The sequence below is a fragment of the Dromaius novaehollandiae genome, chromosome 8, assembly GCF_036370855.1.
Source record: "Dromaius novaehollandiae isolate bDroNov1 chromosome 8, bDroNov1.hap1, whole genome shotgun sequence".
Lineage (NCBI taxonomy): Eukaryota > Metazoa > Chordata > Aves > Casuariiformes > Dromaiidae > Dromaius > Dromaius novaehollandiae.
The window spans coordinates 35,330,291-35,349,256 of record NC_088105.1 but is presented as its reverse complement, the minus strand read 5'-3'; the positions used below and the strand labels follow the sequence as shown (position 1 = coordinate 35,349,256).

General features: G+C 35.7%; 1 protein-coding gene across 3 annotated transcripts in view; it reads left to right on the top strand.

Moving 5' to 3' along the window:
* EPS15 (epidermal growth factor receptor pathway substrate 15) overlaps positions 1 to 17,814 on the top strand; it is a 54,480-nt gene extending 36,666 nt beyond the window's left edge. For 2 of the 3 annotated variants that reach the window (XM_064516195.1, XM_026105597.2), the window contains exons 15-25: positions 190 to 387; positions 2,344 to 2,541; positions 3,113 to 3,190; positions 3,554 to 3,644; positions 5,101 to 5,136; positions 6,014 to 6,150; positions 8,368 to 8,437; positions 9,708 to 9,784; positions 10,342 to 10,504; positions 13,320 to 13,498; positions 15,366 to 17,814. In XM_064516195.1, coding sequence (XP_064372265.1) covers positions 190 to 387; positions 2,344 to 2,541; positions 3,113 to 3,190; positions 3,554 to 3,644; positions 5,101 to 5,136; positions 6,014 to 6,150; positions 8,368 to 8,437; positions 9,708 to 9,784; positions 10,342 to 10,504; positions 13,320 to 13,498; positions 15,366 to 15,512 — 1,374 coding nt within the window. In that variant the 3' untranslated portion in view covers positions 15,513 to 17,814. The remainder of the gene's footprint in view (positions 1 to 189; positions 388 to 2,343; positions 2,542 to 3,112; positions 3,191 to 3,553; positions 3,645 to 5,100; positions 5,137 to 6,013; positions 6,151 to 8,367; positions 8,438 to 9,707; positions 9,785 to 10,341; positions 10,505 to 13,319; positions 13,499 to 15,365) is intronic. The other variant, XM_064516196.1, reaches the window with a different exon arrangement.
* Positions 17,815 to 18,966: the final 1,152 nt, after the last annotated feature.

The window sequence follows — 18,966 nt, the reverse complement described above, 5'->3', positions numbered from 1 at the left end:
TATCCATGTTGATGCCAATAGGGAATCGACCTTTTGTTCAGGTATGATCTACAATGTCCATGTTAGCTGTGAGGTTTTTGTTTTCTTTGGTTATTTTTCTTTGCCTTTTATGGTCATAAATAATAGTTTTTGCTGAATGTGTTGTGTATTTTTTGAGATTTGGCTTTGAAATACTTGCTCATGCTTCAGATTGCCGTGCTGAAGGGTGAAATAACAAGCCAGGAATCAAAGATTTCGGCATATGAAGATGAACTAACCAAAGCTCAAGAGGAGCTGAGTCGCCTGCAGCAAGAAACTGCAGAGCTTGAGCATTGCATAGAGTCTGGAAAAGCACAGCTGGGACCTCTTCAGCAACATCTGCAGGATTCACAACAGGAAATCAATTCAGTAAGGCAATCTGAAAAACAAACATTTTAGTTGACCTTTCATGTGTCTGGGGAGGGATGTGTATGTTCATTTTTAAGGAGAAGTATTACCTTTTCTTTAATGTTGTTTGCTCCTGTCTTTCAGTTGCTTTCACAAATGTGTTTTGTGCTAATAGTTGTTAAGATTTTTAGAGGCTGACTCAAGTCATGGGATGGTACTTTGTTATATTTCTTCAAGTTTTGATAATAAAAAGGGATTAATTCATTATACTTAATTTGTCTTTACGTAACAAATGAGAAATGGATAACACTGGTTTAAATTCACTATGTCCAGTAGTTATCTAAGCTTTGTTTCCCCAGCCATGGCCTGGGGCATACTCTCTGCCATTCCTTTAGTTGATGTGATTTCAATGTAAAAATTCCTAATAACGTTTTATTTGAGCATTGTTGAATGAAGAAAGTAAGCTGAATGTAAAAGTAAATTGGATGGAGACTAGATACTTAGAAGCAGAGAGATGACTGCACTGGGTTTTATGCACAGAACTGTACTTTGAAGTGTCTGCTGTCATGTTAAAGGAACATTTTTGCTCCTATATGCAGTAAGTGATGCATTAGCTTGCACACCCTTTCCTCACTGCTTCTTTTTCTTGCTCTGACTTGCCAGCTGTCTTCTAATATATTAGCCAGAGTCTTCATTTTCATTATCAATTTTTTTTTCTCTTCATGTCATTCTATTGATTTTGAACCCTAGAAATGGTTGATTTTTGGGTCAGTCATTTCACAGACTTCATGGTAATTTGCTAACAAAGTTTTTTCTTAAAACTTCTTTGTTCATGCGAGAACACTATTTTTTCCTGTTGAAAAGATTTAAACATATTCATAATTTAAAAAATCTACTTTGAGATGTAGAGACTGAGAAGCAAACAAATGGATTTTCCATTTTTTTCATCAGAGGTAGAGAAAATCGTGCTGTTTCAATATTTCTGCATATTAGCAAGAAGTACTTGAGATGAACAGATTTGAGGCAGGTATTATAAGTGATTGGTTATACTTGTCTGTACCAAAAACCTTTTTTAGCTTTTTGGATGAGTTTTACATTGTTACTCTTGGTTTTACTGCTCTCGGCTCACAAATAGGCTTGACAGTAGGTACTTTGGTGCTTTAGGCAGGATTATCTAATGGTTGATCTGAGGTCAGTGCATTTGAAAGATACCAGGTGTTTTCTGCTACTTGATTTCTGTGTGATATGGGCAAAGCAATGAAAACCCCTTTTATTTAGTTAGTTTTAAGGGGATTTAGGTTCTCAGCCTCTAGGCGACTGACTTAAAAATCAGTGATTTAGACACCTCTTCCTCTGACCCATGTTCCCTCTTCTGCATTGTCTGCAAAATTCAGTAGTTCCTTCATAACTCGCCACATGGTTGTAAGTGTAAATATTTGCTGCGAGGCCCTGTTTAGGTGTGTTGGTGAAGTAAGAATGTGTGGATGTAGCTGTCTGCTTAGGAAAATAAACTGTGGACTTTGTAGAAAAATTATGTGGGAGAAGATAATGAAGTTACAATTTTCCTTCTGGGAAGACAAGCATTCTGATAAGGCAGCCTTTTTAATTTACAGAGTTTAAAGCTATTGTAATCCCATAATTGTAAAAACCGGGAAGAAAAGTTTTGCAACTCTCCTTATGAATTTGAGTGGAAACAAAGGAACAGGTTTTGATGTCATTGATGATGGTCTGTTTCCTTGGCAGTAAGAAGGTTCTCAGGGCTGTCCTTCAACCACATTAAATCTCTTTTAAGACAGACTTGTGCTCATCTCTCAAATTTATCCTTTGATTTGAAGGAACACAGTTTTGTTGTCATTTTGTTTTGGAAAATAATAATTTCATATTTATACCTTTCTCTTTACATTTGAGAGGAGAAGGTCATATGTTAGCTTCTGTGTGCTGCCATACTAATAAGTATACATTTATTTCTGTTTACAGGTGCAAACAAAACTTCTTGAGCTGAAAGAGTTGGAAAATAACCAATTTAGTTGGCACTCCCAGCCGCATAATATACTCGTTAATGGAACTGCGGATCATTCTAGTCTTAGCAACAGCAGCAGTGAAACTGCTAACCTTAATGAGAATGCTGAAAGGGAAAGTTTAGCAGAAGATGAACAAATAAACAATGCGTCTCCAGTGAGTAAAGTGTTTTGCCTGCTTGATCATGATGTAATGCAACTGTGAAGTTGGAATATGTTAAAAGTGGATCAAGACTGATTGTTTTGTTTTTAAACACTTGCACAAGTGGTGTTACTCTGAGGAACTATATTGCATTGATCTGAAAGTTGATTATCAGGAGAGGAGGCAAATTTCACTTGGATGGAAAGTGGTAACAGGGCCTCTTGCTTTGGAAACAAATGCATAAAATTGTTTTAAGTTTAACAGTGTATTTGATGTTAAGGAGAGCAGCTGTCTCCAGTTGATGCAACAGGAACAGAATGACAAATAATACGGAAAATCATTCCTGCTTAATGAATGTCCCTCCTTATGTCCAAGTAGACTCTTGATTTTTTTTTTTTTTTTTTTTAATTGACTTTCACAGGGTTCATGGAATGTTTCAGTATGTTCTATAATAATTATGAATTTCTTGAGGTAGAATATCCTTTAGTATTATTTTTAACTCTTTGGTATAAAGAATGGCATACATAGCAGATAGTGGGTTTTTTTGTTTTTTAATATATGCAGAATTGCTTTTATCCTTATGTAGATAAGAAACAGTCCTGAAACAATAGAAGCTGTTGTGGAAGAAGAGAAAGAGACCCCAGCTGCAGCTGTTACAAAAATAGTGAGTTTATTTAGATTTGATGGAGGGAAAACTTAAACTAAAAATCATTGTTAAATTGTTCCAGGTTTACATCTTGTCTGTTACTTCTGTGCTAGTCTATGACCATCATGTAAATCAAATGATCATTTTCTTACTGTTTTTCATAGAAGCATGATGTCATGAAAACACTTTATCTCACATAGCAGATTGCTGTTGAGAAGTATTTTGGCTGCCCATTGATGAATTATGTAGAATTCCAGTTGTTTTTTTATTAACATTTAGTAGTTTCTTAAAGCTAAAAATAAAGATATGAGATACGTGTGTTCCCTCCTCTGCATCTTTAAAAATTTCATTTTTCTCTCTTACTGCTTTCACATTACCCAGGAAGATCCATTCAATGCTGAATCTCATCCATTACCTGATCTGGTTTCTGAAGCCAGCTTAGACTTCTTCCAATCTGACCCTTTTGTTGGCAGTAAGTAAACTTTTCTAAGTATGGATTTGCAGAAAGGTGTTTTGTCTGAACATACATATGTCAGACTAATCTACACCTTGGAACTGGTCTTTTTAGAGTAAATGTGAAGGTGTTTGAGTGGCAGGAGTGTGGAACCAATAGCCTCACGAAACCAGAAATGAGGGTCCCAGGGTGTTTTCTGCTTCCTTCATCTGCACTTCCTTATTAGCTGTGAGCTCTGCAGTTTTCCCACATGACAGTTTTCCCACACTGCGCTTCCTGAGTATTCCCCCAGCGCACCCCTGAGGTTGCATTTGATATCAAAGGTGCAGGCATACTTGTGATGCATTTCATGTCAGTCATCTAATTTACTGCACAGATCACAAACAGCTCAACTGAGGGTTCAGTGAGCTGTGATGTGGGGAGGGTGTGGGTGGTTGAGAATGAATGGCTGTGGCCTATTTACGGTGAGTTTGGCACTCGGAAAAAGGTATGTGGAACTGCACCATCTGTTCATCTTGTGCAAGTGCTGTGCTTTATTTTAAGAACTCAACACTTACGAATGCTGTTGCTCTGATTTTATGTTGGAAGGAGTGGTCTGCATGGAGACACTTGGAGTGTGGGAGAGGAGGAGTTAATGTGGACTAACTGCTAGAGCAGATGTTTTAAGCCACATTAATATGCCTTGACATACTTTCAGAATCAAGATGGTCTAATCAGTTTAGCTCAGATTTCTTCAGAAGGAAAATAAGCTAAATTCACTTAGGATGACTTGGCTTCTGAATGTGTGTCAGTGTGCAGGTTTATTTAAATAAGTAAATTAAACTGTAATTTAAAACACTTTTAGCTTGAATGCCTCCATGCAGATTGTATTTGGTTATGTGCTTATACTGATGTGGTCCTGCTTACAGCCAATGACACAGCCTTTCTTTCTGAGGAGAAAGGTATTTCTGTTAGTAGTCAGTCTTTGGGCTTTATGTGCCCTGTATGTTCAGGGTTAGGTGCCAATAGCTACGAGTTAACATGTCCACGTGGCATTAGGGAGTATGACTGACACAACTGGGACAATGTTGCCAGTACAGAAATGAACACCTAAAAGTAGGAGCTGCCATCCATGGTGCCTGCGAGAATTATCAGATCTGGGACTAAGCTTCTGTCGGTGGTTAGCTTGGGTTAATGTGGTGGTTAATACTGCACAGTGTGCGTGTTTACTAATGAGAGCTACACAGGTGCATCTTTGAAGTGGCTGCTTTAGTGTGCACTTCAGTGTAATAAGCTACTTGATGAACATTTGTTTTGTCTAACACCAGCTCTTGTAGTTCTCCTGAAATTAGTGAAGCTACTCCTCTGAGTGAGAGTTGCTAAATTCTAGTTGTAGAAATGAGTTTGTATCCTAAGAGACTTCACCTCAGTATATGTTTTATGGTTTAAAAAAAGCTACAGGGTGCGCTTTTTTTTTTTTTTTTTTTTTAAACAGGTGATCCCTTCAAAGATGACCCTTTTGGGAAAAATGGTAAGTAACTTTTTAACTTTTAATATGTCTGGTTTTGTAGATGATTCACAGTAGAAGAGTATATGGGAAAAGAGTGTCACCACTTTCAGTGTGAAAAAAGAGGAAATAATCTGAAAATTGCCTTAGGATGGATAAATAGTAGCAGCAATTGGCTGTTTGTATTAAACCTCTCCAGAGAAGCACACTCTCTGTGGACTTCTCTTTTGCTGTTGGAAGTATCCTGGACTGCGATTTAAGTATGTCTGAAAGTGGTGAACAGAAGGCCCCAAACTCTTGCTGACTATTTTGTATGCAAATAAGTAGGACTGTACTCTTTAAAGGCTCTCAATTTAGCAACCCTCTCTAGCACTAAATATTTAAAAAGGTGAAAAGTCTCAATTTAGCCTGGCTATGTAGGCAATATCACTGCATTATTTTCTTGGTCCTGGATGACCTTACAACTGGGAAAAGCAAAATGAACTGTAAGAGGGCCATAGCAAAATAACATTGTGTACCAAGTGTGAAATAAGAAAACATCAGCCGTGTTTGGGGAATTGAGGAGAGGAGGGTAGGAGAATTCTGAAAAAACATTAGCTTCTGTAAAATGGTGCATTTTTAAGGGAGGAATGTATAAAGACCCTGTGTGTTCAGATGGTTCCAGAACTGAACCACTCTGGCTATCCAGAATTTCCATGATGTGCAGAAAATGTTGGCTTGTCCAGTGTTTCGAATCATAGAATACGAGCTACTTGCAGGTGAACCTCATACTTCAAAGATGCTTGGTCCTAACTGTGTCACCTTTCTGCAGTATGAAATAAGCAATATAAAGTGTTTTATTTTTAAGATATTAAGCTAAATAAAGCTAGCAGAAATATTAATGAGATGTTTACTTCTTTAGATCCTTTTGGTGGTGATCCTTTCAAAGGTTCAGATCCTTTTGCAGCTGACTGTTTTTTCAAACAATCCTCCACTGATCCCTTTGTGACTTCAGGCACTGATCCATTTAGCACTGCAGGCAACAGCAGTAGTCTCACAGTAAGTTTGATAGCACACCTCTTAATTCCTTCTATGTTGTGCATTTGGTCATGCTTTGAAATACTGATACTCAGAAACTGTACAGATAACAGGTACCTCTAGCTTCCTGTTCCTGTCTTGTCTATTTTTCTGTCCTACTTTCTAGAAATAGTCACAAATGAAATCAAAATAAAAACACTTTTAAATGCTTCAGTGTGGAGCTTCACTGCACTTCAAATTAGGATGTTTGAATGTAGTGAACAACCCTACTGGTAGCTGGCAGAATTTACTAATCACTGAACGAAACCCAAGATTCATCTTAGCAGATTATGTTGAGACACTTGATTTGGCCTCTAAAACTTGTCAAATCAATTAATATGTTATGTATTTTATTTGAAATCTGATGGGGGGGAGGTCCTGTCTGAAAAGTCGGCTTATCCTGGATGTGTATGTTGTTTTGGATTTATTATCTTCTTTAATAAGAGTCACTGAAGCCTAATCATAATGTCTAGATGCTTCCTGAGTAGATGTACAGAGAATACCTCTTCCAAGTGTATTTTGGTGCCACTTTTAGCTGCTCATGCTATAACTGAGCAATTATTGATCAGTCTTCAATGTATAATAAGATAGAGCTGGACATGAAACCTTAGAACTAGGGTAGAATCTGATGAAGACAAGGTAGTGTTCTGGGCTGATAGATGAACACTTAAAATAAGCTGAAATTCTTCATCTCAGAGGTTTGTTTCCATTCTTTTGCCGTCTCCTCTCAAGTGCTTCGCATATATGTGTGTGTATGCACATATGTTAAAAAAAAATGCACATGAATGATTAGGAGACAAGTTAGGTGGCTGGACACAAAGCCACAAAAGCTCATTTCACCTAATGTGTTCTCTAGTGTTGTGTTGTCCTTCTCTGTGATGTCCATGTTAGGCAAATCTCTAGGTCGTCCTCCACACTGCAGCCTACACCTGCAGCCTTAAAAAGGAGTTTTCTACAATCTTCAGTATTTATTCAACAGACTATCCCTTTCCAAATTACCATTTTCTAGTACAACCAATTCTTGTTAATATTATGGTCTGATAAGGGAAGTATAGAAGAGTAAATAAATTGGCTGAAGCTGTGGTGTGGGTTACGTGGTCTGCAGCAGTTGTGATTCTTGAGGTCTGCATTTCTGAACTGGAGTTGTGTTACACTTTCATCCTGAATGCTTTACTATGCCTTTGTCTACTGATAGCTTGTAGTTTGATTTTTATGAAGATGGCTCTGATTGTAGAAATCTGAGACCAAAATGGGTATTAGATATTCTTGCATCTTGGATTAGTAGTTACCTTTTTTCCTGTCCTTTGAAATCATAATTCTGAGGAGGAGTTTCTGTTAGCAGACTTACTAGCACTGATAAAAGCTACTTCCAAAACTGAAATTTTAGTAAAGTGGCAGGTATCCCTGAACTTGTATTGATTTTTAAAGAAGTAGTTGGAAGATACTTGGAATGATCATGAGAGCATTAAGCTTGCTCAGAGGTGTGAGTGTAATTGATATTAGAAGTGGTACATAAGATTCTGAGTTTCAAATTTGTTTCAGTTACGTATTTTAGAAAACTACTTCACTATAAAACTAAGTAAGCTTGGAAAGGTATCACGTACTTGAATTATTTTGTAAGCTGTTTAACTGTAGGAGTACTCTGTTCTTGAGGCCATGCAACGCAAACTCCTTCCAGGAGTACATAGTATTGAAATAAGCCTCCTGAACCTGACAGGAGAACAGGACTGTCTTCTTATAGAGCTTAGGTGGGAGATAAATTGATGATTTTTACCATTGTAAAGTGTTTTCTATCTTTGTGTAGTCATGATTTATAGCTTTATGAATTATAGTCTCTGGAGTCCAGAGCAGAGGACTGTATGTCACAATTCATATTCTTTTTGAGAGGAAAACATTGCTTACTCCCTTATTGTACAGGAATGTGAATCATGAGTTCTTGGTTGTATTTCCATGTTTGATGGGGGGGGAAAAAAGCATGATCTTTTGTCATAAAATCTTTGATTCTGTTCACATATACGATGAAGAACATGGTATATTTAACTTGACCTTTTTTAGCCACTCGTACTAAACATATTAGCATAAGATTAGTATTTGGCTTTAGAAACTGTTACATTGAAATAAATCAGGATTGTATTCTTAGAATGAGGAATGTTTTAAGCTGAAAAACAAATTTTTCTCCAAAGGAATTTTTTGTTTTAGACAGAAATACTGAAGAAAAATGACCCTTTTGCTCCTGGTGGAACAACTGTTACTACATCAAACGATCTAGGTAAAGAGACTGTACACATCAAATGTTTCGGGTTTTGTTTTTATTTGCTTTTGATTATTTTTATGTCTTTAGTCTTTTCACTGTGAATTCACAATAGGAGCATTTTAGGGATTGATTTTCCTTGACAGGAAAATTCAGACAACATAAGGGCATAGATTTGTGGGGGGTGTTTTTTGGTTTTACGAAATAAAACTGTGCCATTATCCATAGCGCTTTTCACTGGAGACTGATTCTGTAAATACGTTCCTTGCCCTACCTGAAAGTAGTAAAATATCTTGACCTAAGAGTTTGGACAATTTGAATGGTTTGTACTGCTTCCATTAGGGCTGGTTTTAGAGATTTCATGTTACTTTAAGTAACGTAGCAGATAGCTTTGTATTACATGAGAGGAGATCTAGGATAGAATAACTACTTGATCAGGGCTTTTAGGTATTAAAAGTTTTGATATTTTGCTTTGCTGTGATTCTCTCACAACTGATGGTTAAAGATGTTTTGGAGAGGAATCTGACATCTTTTAGTTAATAGTTGCTGAAATGAGCACATTGTCAACTATCCTCCCAAGTTAGCCTGACGAGTGGTTATCCAAAACATGCATCCAGATGTGATTTCATATTGTAAACCTGCTCAGTTTAACTGCATTAAAAAAATAGTTTTCTAGAGACACATTAAATATGTGCAAAGACTGCACTTCTTGCTTTACAGTAGAATAGCAGTTTTTACCCATTTTGCACATAAGAATGAAAGGGTACTGTTGAATTACAAATTCTGAGCTAATGATATGAAGTAAGGTATTTTATTCCACATGAATGGGCCTACTGTCAAAACAGGGCTCCTCTTCCTGTGTATGTATAAAATCGTGTGTGTGTATGTATGTGTGCATATATACATAAATATATATTTACATATATATGTATATATTTATATATACAGGCATATATGCACACATATTGGCAAAACATACAGATGTATGGTTATTGGATGCTTTTGGTGTAATTTATTTTTTAACTTTTATGTAAGAAACTGAAGTATCAGTATCACTTTAGAATTTCTCTCTGTTTAGAGGAATTATTGTTTTAAATCAGTAGTTGGCATTTATAGTTTTTATAAGTAAAAGCTACTTAATAAAAGTGCCCACCTTATTAAATATTTCACTTGAATTAGTCTGTGTTGCAAAATGTAACACCTGTTTGTGGTATTTTTCAAGCTATATCATTCAGTGCCATTTAACTTTTTTAGTCCAATTCTGTTTACTTTATTTGCTTCCATTTAGCTACAGACCCCTTTGCATCTCTGTTTGGAAATGAATCCTTTGGAAGCAGCTTTGCTGACTTCAGCATGTTGTCAAAGGTAATATGAAACTACTGCCACTCATGGAAAATGCATAAAACTCTGCAGTGACAAGACATTAACAGTCTAGCCTATTCTCTTTTCCAACAGTTTTACTGTTACAACTTTGCCTCTTATAAAGGTTTTTGTAATTGCTGAGTTTCTTGAAAAAGAGCTTTTTATAAAAAAATGCCATGCAATTCCACTTTGAATAATGCAGTCTTTTTTTGTGCCTTTATCTTTTTCTATATTAAAATGTTATCTTATTTTCAGAATTTGCTATAAGTGCACTGGCAAAGTGTCACTTTTGCTTGCATAACTGCACTCAACTTTTTACTGCTGTTCACACTAATCATTCAAGGTTTTTTAAATGATTTTCATTAATGTTCATTTTTAGTATCTCCTGGAATAGGTGGAACATATGTCCTTTTTTTTACAGAAAAGGAGGGGGAGGATGTGTTTTTTCTTAGTCCAAACATTTTTTTCCCCCCTACATAAATATTACATTATTGAAAAGAAGGGAAGGTGTTAGCAGAATTGCACTGAAAATGCAAACACTGCTGTTTTCTTTGTTGAAGGCCAACAACGAGGATCCCTTTAGCTCTTCCACATCAGGTTCTGTCAACAATGTGATCGTAACTAAAAACTTATTTGAGGACTCACCAGCCAAAAATGAGGATGTCCCTCCTGCATTGCCGCCTAAAACAGGAACTCCCACAAGGCCATGTCCACCGCCACCTGGTAAGAGCTGATCCTGAGATGTTGTTAAGAATTACCTTCTCTTTAATATTGGCAGTTGGACAGTAATTATGAGGGGATGGTGAGATGTACTGAATTTAGAATGAATGAACAGGGTGTAAAACAAGTCTGTTTCTGTACTGGTGATGGCTTCTTTGAAGCTAAATTTGGTGTAGCATTTTAGTATAGCTTGCTTTTGGAAGAGAGAGAAAATTTAGAAAATAGAAGAAGAGTCATTACAAATAGCTACAAGAACATAGCATGGCTACAAACTGAAAGGTTACTAATGTGGTATGTTGTAAATCTTATAGTAAATTATGCTTAAAGTGAGGAGTCAGCGTGTTTTATTCCTTGCAAAGCCTCTGTTCTTTAATGCTGTCTCTATCTCTGAAGAAATATTAAAACTATTTAGGTTTTTATGTGGCTGGAGAAAAATGAATTAAATTCTGTTAACATGCCTGTCTCAGATTTTTTTAATTAACTTTTTCTAGGTGGCCTTGCCCAGAGGTCCATAGTACTAAACCTTGCCTATGTAATGGTAATAAATACCCCGTTTCCTCTACTCTGTTTTTTGTTTGATGGTAGCTGAATCCTCTAGTCTGTTCCATGGCATGAAATACTGTCTTCCAGAAAAGGCCATGATTATCAAGCATATACATATTCTAGTGGTTGCAACAAGCCTATGTAGTTAGAACAGCTTCTTAATTTGCAAATATTTATTAGTAGATTTGAAAATATATTACTAATATTCCTTTTTAAGTTTCCAGCCTTCATTTCATTTTCTTTAGAAACTCTACTGCATCAGTTTTTTCTATAATATTATATGGAAGAATCTTGAGGTGTTTTTTTTTGAAAACTATAGCATAAAAACTTAAAATTATCTATTCATATTTTTTCCCAAAAGTGTGGGGAACATAACAGATGAAGATTTAAATGCAGCTGCTTAATTTCAAATATTGACTCGTGGAAATTGAGCTCTTATTTCATGCCTTGCAGAGACTCATCTCTTATTTGTGCCTTGCAAGCAATCAGTTAATACTCTTACATTACAGTTAACATTAAAATGGCTGACATGAGAAGTGATGATAACTTGTTTGTTTGGTAAGGTGTTTCTTTTTATGGAGGTCCTAAAAAAAAAAAAAAAAAAATTGGGATTTCTGACTTCATGGTATGGGAGTGGCTCTGAGGAGGGGTAGAAATCCCCTTTTAGAATGCAAGCTTCTAGTGGCAGAACAGCATCCTTATCCATAGATGACTAGGAAAAAAAAACAGTCTGTTTATTTGCACATATTAAAAATGATACTGTGGTTATCTTGATAATGATTATGAATATAAGGATGTTGCATGGATTTGAATGATTATATTTTTCCACTGATGCAGTGTAGGAAGCTCTTTTTTGTGTTATGCTATAAATTTTATGTAACTGTATATATACAGTTAGTGGACTACTTTGAAAACTAAAATATTAAATTGTTTTCCTAATGGAAATCAAAAAATTACATGTTTAAGTGTATTTGTTTTTAATGACTCATTTGGTCTGACTCAAAACAAGTAAATGCTTTTTCAAAGAAATGCCCTGAAATCTTACTAAGTCTTGACTGTACTGGAAGGTGCCCAGAAGACAGATAGTGACAAGCACCACCCACCCCCCATTTGGGGGGTGGAGGGGGCTTTGGAGATTGTATACTTCAGATTCCTATGGTTATTAATCCTTTCCCTGTAGAAATAAATTTCCCTGGACATCATTTGAAGCTCCTGCTCCTGCATTATTCAAGAAATTGGAAGGCATGCATTATTAGTCAGTAGTAGCACATCGCCAGTGGGGGAGGGCTATCCTGGGAAGATGATCTGGGAAGCCTCTAACTAAATTATATATTCCCTGGGGGTATTCCTAGAAGTCTCTAAGTCATTGCTGCATTAGAATCCCTTTGGCTCTATGAAAGAACTTCTTTTTTCTCTAACCTGCGACAGTGATATCCAAAATAATAAGTAGATACTGGTTCAATTCTCCTGTTTTAGTCTAAAATGACAACAGAAGCAAGTTTTAAAATACGACCACTGTAAGTATTAAACCACTTGCAGAATACACAAAATCCTGTAGTCAAATTCAAGAAACTGAAATGAAACCCTTTTTTTGTAAGTAATAACATATGGAGAGAATGGTGGGATGAAGTTCAGCTCAGCTATTTTTGGAAGGATTGAGTTAGTGTCCTCAAAGGTGTTGAAAGCTGGCTGGTTAAGCTAGGAAAAAAAGAACAAGATAAGTGGGGGCTTGTGTCTGATTCTGTGTTATATCTGCCACTATTTAGGCAAGGATTAACAAATTAGTTAAGCTTGCTTACCATACCCCTCTTTCCCCCCCCCCCCCCAAAAAAAATAGAGAAGTTGTTGCAGGTGTTAGCATAGTCAGAGGAGATTTTCAATGGTGTTATGAAGACTTAGAAATGCCTCTTTTTCACTGACTCAAATTTTGCTAATTTAATCCAAATAAATAATAAAAGAACCTCAGGGGAATTATCATGGATAATCGATGAGCATAAGAAAAATTACTGTGCTGATAGAACAGGGGCTTAAGACTTCTAGAAATTCTCTTCCCAAAATACTGTTATATCCGCACATTAACATATGCGTGTTCCTTTTTATATGATTATACTTTAAGAAACTAGGGGCTATACCCTCCTTTTTAAATTAGCAACCCCTCCTCTGAAGTCAGTGCTAGTTTACCAGAAAAGGATGTTTTCCAAGTAGCTTTTTTTTTCTATTTTTGGCATGTTATTACCTGCTATCTTAAATTCATTTTAAATTATTTTAATCTAAGGGAAAAGACCTATCAATCAAATAGACTCTTCAGATTCCTTTAAATCGACCGATCCATTTCAGCCTTTCCCCACCCCAGACATTCCCAAAGAACAAGAAGCAGATCTATTCTGTGATCCATTTGCTCCCACCAGCATCAGTAAAGAGGCTGACCCCAACAATTTTGCAAACTTCAGTACTGTGAGTAAATGTTTCTTGCATTTGTTTCAGTATAATGACAGCTTTGAATTGTTCGCACTGAAGTATTCAGTTTTAATTTAAAATATCAAAACATATCCCATGTACAAAAGAGAGAGAACTTCCAATTAAAATAGTATTTACATTTAGTTTGCAGCTGAGGCTGTCCTAAAATGAAATACTGCAAAATGTTACAGTTAATGTTTAAGTTGCATTGCTTTTTTGAGGGTTTTTTTTAATGGAGGCCTCCTAGCTTTTAGAAAATAATACACTTTAAATATCTTATGTTCTAAGGATTATCCATTTTATTGGAATATGCAGCAGATATAAATTATTTACCTATAGCACACACTGCTAATTATCCAATTAAAAGTAAAATGAAAGATGTTATTTTTTAATTTAGCTGTCACTGAACTGTTTGATCATAATTTCAATGTACTGAAATATTCATAAACAGCCTCATAACCATTTATGTTAACAAAATATAATTCACTGAGTTTTGAATGGCTAGTAAATTCCAGACTTGAATGTGATACAGAAAGTAGCAGGTATCTCTTTATAACCAGAATCCATTTCATAGAAGTTGTCGTGTCCAAGCGATACAAGCAGATCTGAAGGTTTGTGCATGCCTGTGTACGTTTTTCCTTTTGTGTTTTTGCAAATAGGAATTTTGGAAGGCATCACTTCACTTTCAAGCTTGGTATCTGGTAAATGCAATTTGCATTTACAGTAGCTTGATCAGATGCTTTTATTATTTTTAGTCCTAATAAACTGTGTGCTTGATTGAAGTAAACTGAGGATTGCCAGGCTCTCAAAATTGATTTGCACAGGTTGATGTGTGTTGTAGCATGACATTTCCTGAAATGCTCTTATTGATCACTTTTACTAGATAGAGGGACTGAGAAAGACAGTATGGAGCTCTCAAGAGAATGTGAAATGCAGAGGAGAAAGCAAAAACTTTCATTATCCTCTGTGAAGGAAAAAGTATTTTTCTCCAGCTTTAGTTGCTGAGAATACTTACTAAGCTGTGGGGGAAAAAAATCAAGTTTCTCTACTTTTATTCCATAAAGTTTAAGTTTGAAAGAAGTAGTTCAAAGGAGAAACTAGCTGGAGAGTATTATGATAGCCATTTCAGACTATACATTGGGACATTCATGAAGACATAGGCTTCACCTACCTTTTCTGCATGTTGAATAAAAACAAAATTTAGCATAACTTTTTGTATTTTAAGATGACTTCCTAACTCTGTTGCTTATAATCATTATATCAAAGCAATTCAATTCACATTTTGTGCGTGTGTGTGCGCGTGTGTAAAAGCATGCATAGGCAAAAAAATCTATTCTTTCTCTTTTCCTCTTGTATCACATTGACGTATCTCTATATTACTTCTAGGTTTCTACCTGCACAGTTACTTGGTTATTATGCTGCTTCTTGACAGAAGCATTTTTTCAGCTGTTCAATTAAACAGACATTCTACAACTAACTTTTGCAGTCACTATCACTTGGAAAAATCATCCATAGTGACAGCAGGGTAAATCAAGATGTGCCACAAAGTCAGATATGGGTGTGCTTTGCAATATAGTTCCTCATTTAGTCACATTTTCTTATATAAACTGCTTTTTAATCTAACATAGTTGAATTTAAATCCCAACACTTCAGTAAAATTTTTGGAAATTTAATACTGAATTTTGGAACATAGCATATTCAATAATAAACTAGGATTAGGATGGCTTAAGTGCCATTCTTTATAGTTTAACTAAGCTAATCATTTAATAGCCTGAAAAACTGTTATTGTCCCTCAAATCAAGGACTTGGACAAGATTACTTGTCACTGTTATTAATCTGATTATTTTATCTTTTAAAACTGCAGTATTCTACTGAGGAAGACATGATTGAATGGGCTAAGAGGGAAAGTGAGAGAGAAGAGAAAGAAAGACTTGCAAGATTAAAACAGCAAGAGCAAGAAGACTTGGAACTGGCTATTGCACTTAGTAAATCTGAAATATCAGAAGCATGAAGTTTAGAGTAAGATTGCGTCTTATGTCAACTGTTTTGTCTCTTTTCCTGAATACTTAACCTATTTAAATGTTAATCAGAAGTTACGTATATACAGGAAAATATGAAAGGTTTTAAACTTCTGAAAGTGGTTGCATACTTTTCTTCTATGCTGAATTGTAATTTCCCTAAATTTCATTAACTTTATCAAACAACTAGTATCATACTGCTCTAGTATGTATACTCTTGAGCTTCTTGCCTGTGCTATTTCTATGCTGCAAGCCAAGCACACCAAAGTATCTTTCTGTTTCACAGAAAGAGAGACTGCAGATCATCTTTAGAATCACTGATTGTCATTCTAATCATGCATGAAAAGATTTTCGTAAGCATTTGTAACTGCAAATCCTGAAACTCAAAGACAAGAAAACATTGTCCCAATCAAGTTCCTTCAGAAAGAATGTTGGTGAAAATAGCACAGTACGGAAGATGAAACCTGCGTAGCCATGTTTTTGTATTTGGATTGCTCTTCTATGGCATTGTTTCCTCCTAGGTATATTTGGCAGATTTTTAGTTAGAACAAGAGATGTTAACTGAAAACACCTTGATTTCTGTTTGGATTTTGAACTGTCTAATAAGAATGCTAGGTAGCTTATTCTTATTGAATATCTTTTAAAGATGTGTGAATGTTTCTGCTAAATTCAATTCTTTGCTAATTTTTATTGTTTGAATAACTGCTTATTTTAGCATTCAAATTCTCTCAAGTTTTCAGCAAAATCAAGTGCATTTCCCACCTGTAAGTAAGTCAGTTTAAAATGCAGGTAGTGAGACTGTTGTTTGACTGTAATCAGTCAGCAGCTGGTAATTGAGCAAAAAGTGACAAATAGCAATTATTCTGCCATGGCTGACACTCCCATCAAGCAATTGCAGTTATTTAAAACCTTTTGTACTTCTAAGGAGATTTTAGTAATGCCAGAGTTGTAGAGTGCTTTATTTTATATGTATGCATATATATTTTTCTCATTAATGAAGGTTCTACTGTTGGACTTGAAATAATAATCTTTGTGCAGTCTAAATGGGAAAGACTGTACCTTACTGAAACCTTCTCTGCTTTTCTTGCATGGTCATAGGGTTTTAAGACAGTCAGATATTCTGTTTTATAAAGCAACTAAATTGAAGATTCCTGCGCATTTGCTGTTGGCAAGATGACTGTCAAATTGCGAGGCCCCACTGCTATTTGAGCCACTCTTGCCTGTGAAATATGCAGCTGAACTGGCACGTTAGTAAGTTGAATCTGAAATAGGGTTGAGAATAGAAAGAAAACATGTAGTCTAATTTTTTTGCAACAGGTTTTTTTTTTCTGTTTGTGTAATTTATTGAATGCCAATTGATAGTTGCACCTTAAAAACTGAATGATGATTTCTTTATGGTCACTGAGTCAAAGTAGGATTGATAGAATGTTAATGAAAGTAACTTAATGAAAGTAACTTATTGTTCATTTTAAGAGAACTCCAGTCTGGAGAATCGGTTTCATTACAGCAGCTCCAAAAAGGATCATCTTTTGCCCTGTTTAAGAACATTTGGATGGCAGCAGCATAAACACTGAGGATCTCTTTTTCCTTGCACTTTGAAATTGTGATATTTCTGCTGAGGAAATTGAAAAGTTTCAAGACCCAAATCTAAGGGGGGTGAGGAGTAGGGAAGAACTGGGCCACGCTTTCATGTATTTGGGAAGAACTGGGCCACGCTTTCATGTATTTAATCTCTTCCAGTTACCTACCAATGCTGCTGCTGCAAGAGCCTGAGAGTAGTTCTCAGTTTTTCAGGAAAATGGGTAACTTGACTTGGACAGTTTTCTTTTGCACTGGGAAATGAGCATTTAAACAGCTGCTCTAAAAAGTAACAAAACTTTTGCAAGTATTATAACTTATCTATACATCTTTGTAATGAGTATACACTAATCTTGCAAATTGTATGCTTAACTGGATTACATAGTTTCTTATCTTTTGTTAAAAATGTATACTCAGTGGACCAACACAATATTATATGTATATATTATATATATATTCTTCCTTTCCTTTATGGAATTTAAAGTTTTGAGTCGTTTGATGTTACATTTCATGTTACTGACTCTGACTATAATACTTTTACTCAGACTACCAATAAACCACTGCTGTGAGCTAAATGGCATTACTTATGAAGTTTTAACTTTTTTTTTAACTTGTTCAGGTGGGGTTAGCCTCTATTTATAGACTTCCCTTTTGTTTAAAAATTCTAACAATAGCCTGTAATTATGAAGAAATAAAGTTTAAGTACATAAGTGTAAACTGTCTGCCTGTTTTTTTCAAAATGGTGCTGTGAGTTGAAAAATATCTTGTAAATGTATTGTAAACAATGTAAATTGTTCCAATTGCAGTCTGGTGGGAGTGTGTTAATTTTCAGAGAAACAGAAGTTGCTTGAAGCTTGAGGTTAGCTTTTTAGCTAAAGTGCATATGAAGTCAGTGACAGCTGGGATTAATTAGGAGTTGTAGCAGCTTCAAAGAAAAATTAGGCTGCTTTTGCCTAAGTACCTTTGCCTTTGCAAAGGTTGCAGAACCCAAGTGTTTAAATGCTTAGGATTTATCTGTGAAGATATAGAATATATTTATAAGCATCTTCTACTGGCTGCTGTCAAACAAGATAGAGGGGCTGACAGATCTTTAGTCTGATCCAGAGTATATATGGTTCTTTCAAATACGTCTTAAAGACACCAGTCTTTGATCCTTTGGTTCCAGTAATGTTAGGTTTTATTATATTCATCTAAATAGACCCAAATCTCTTTGCCTATCATCTAATGAGACATCCGTTGAATTAGGCATTGTAATATCTTAATTATATCAGCTTTGCACATGTTCTTGAGGCAGTTCAAAACTCCCTGTGCTGCCCCTCGACTGGGTCCCCTGCCAGGTTTCCATCTTGGGTGCACTTTGCCTCTGATTGTGCTACTTTCAACCCTCTCTCTGCTCCAAGTCGTCTGCTATTTGCCTCTCTAGCATGGCATGTATGTGAGAGGAAGTTACCTCTCTCCTCATAACTGTTCCTCAGGAATGTACTAGAACTGAAGACCATGCTGCTCCTACTGAATAACCTGATACCCTCTTTTCGCCATCTTTCTCTAGCCTACTGCACTATGAAGTTCCAACTGTCATGTAAAAGTTGCATTTACAAAAAAAAAATTACACTGATTTAAGAGATTATCTAATGTCTAGCAAAGGTATAGGCTACTTGACAGTTATATTTTGAATGCAAGGTACCTGAAGCAACTTAACTAGAAACTATCAGAGGAATGTACTGAGGATTAGTATTAAAGATCTACCTTTATATCACTATCAAGTATTGACAAGGAATAAAATGGTAATAAAGGTGCTCAGTGAAAGAACTGGCATGTTGAATTGACTTTAAATGGAGTTCTCTAGAAAATTCTTTATCAGTACAGAGG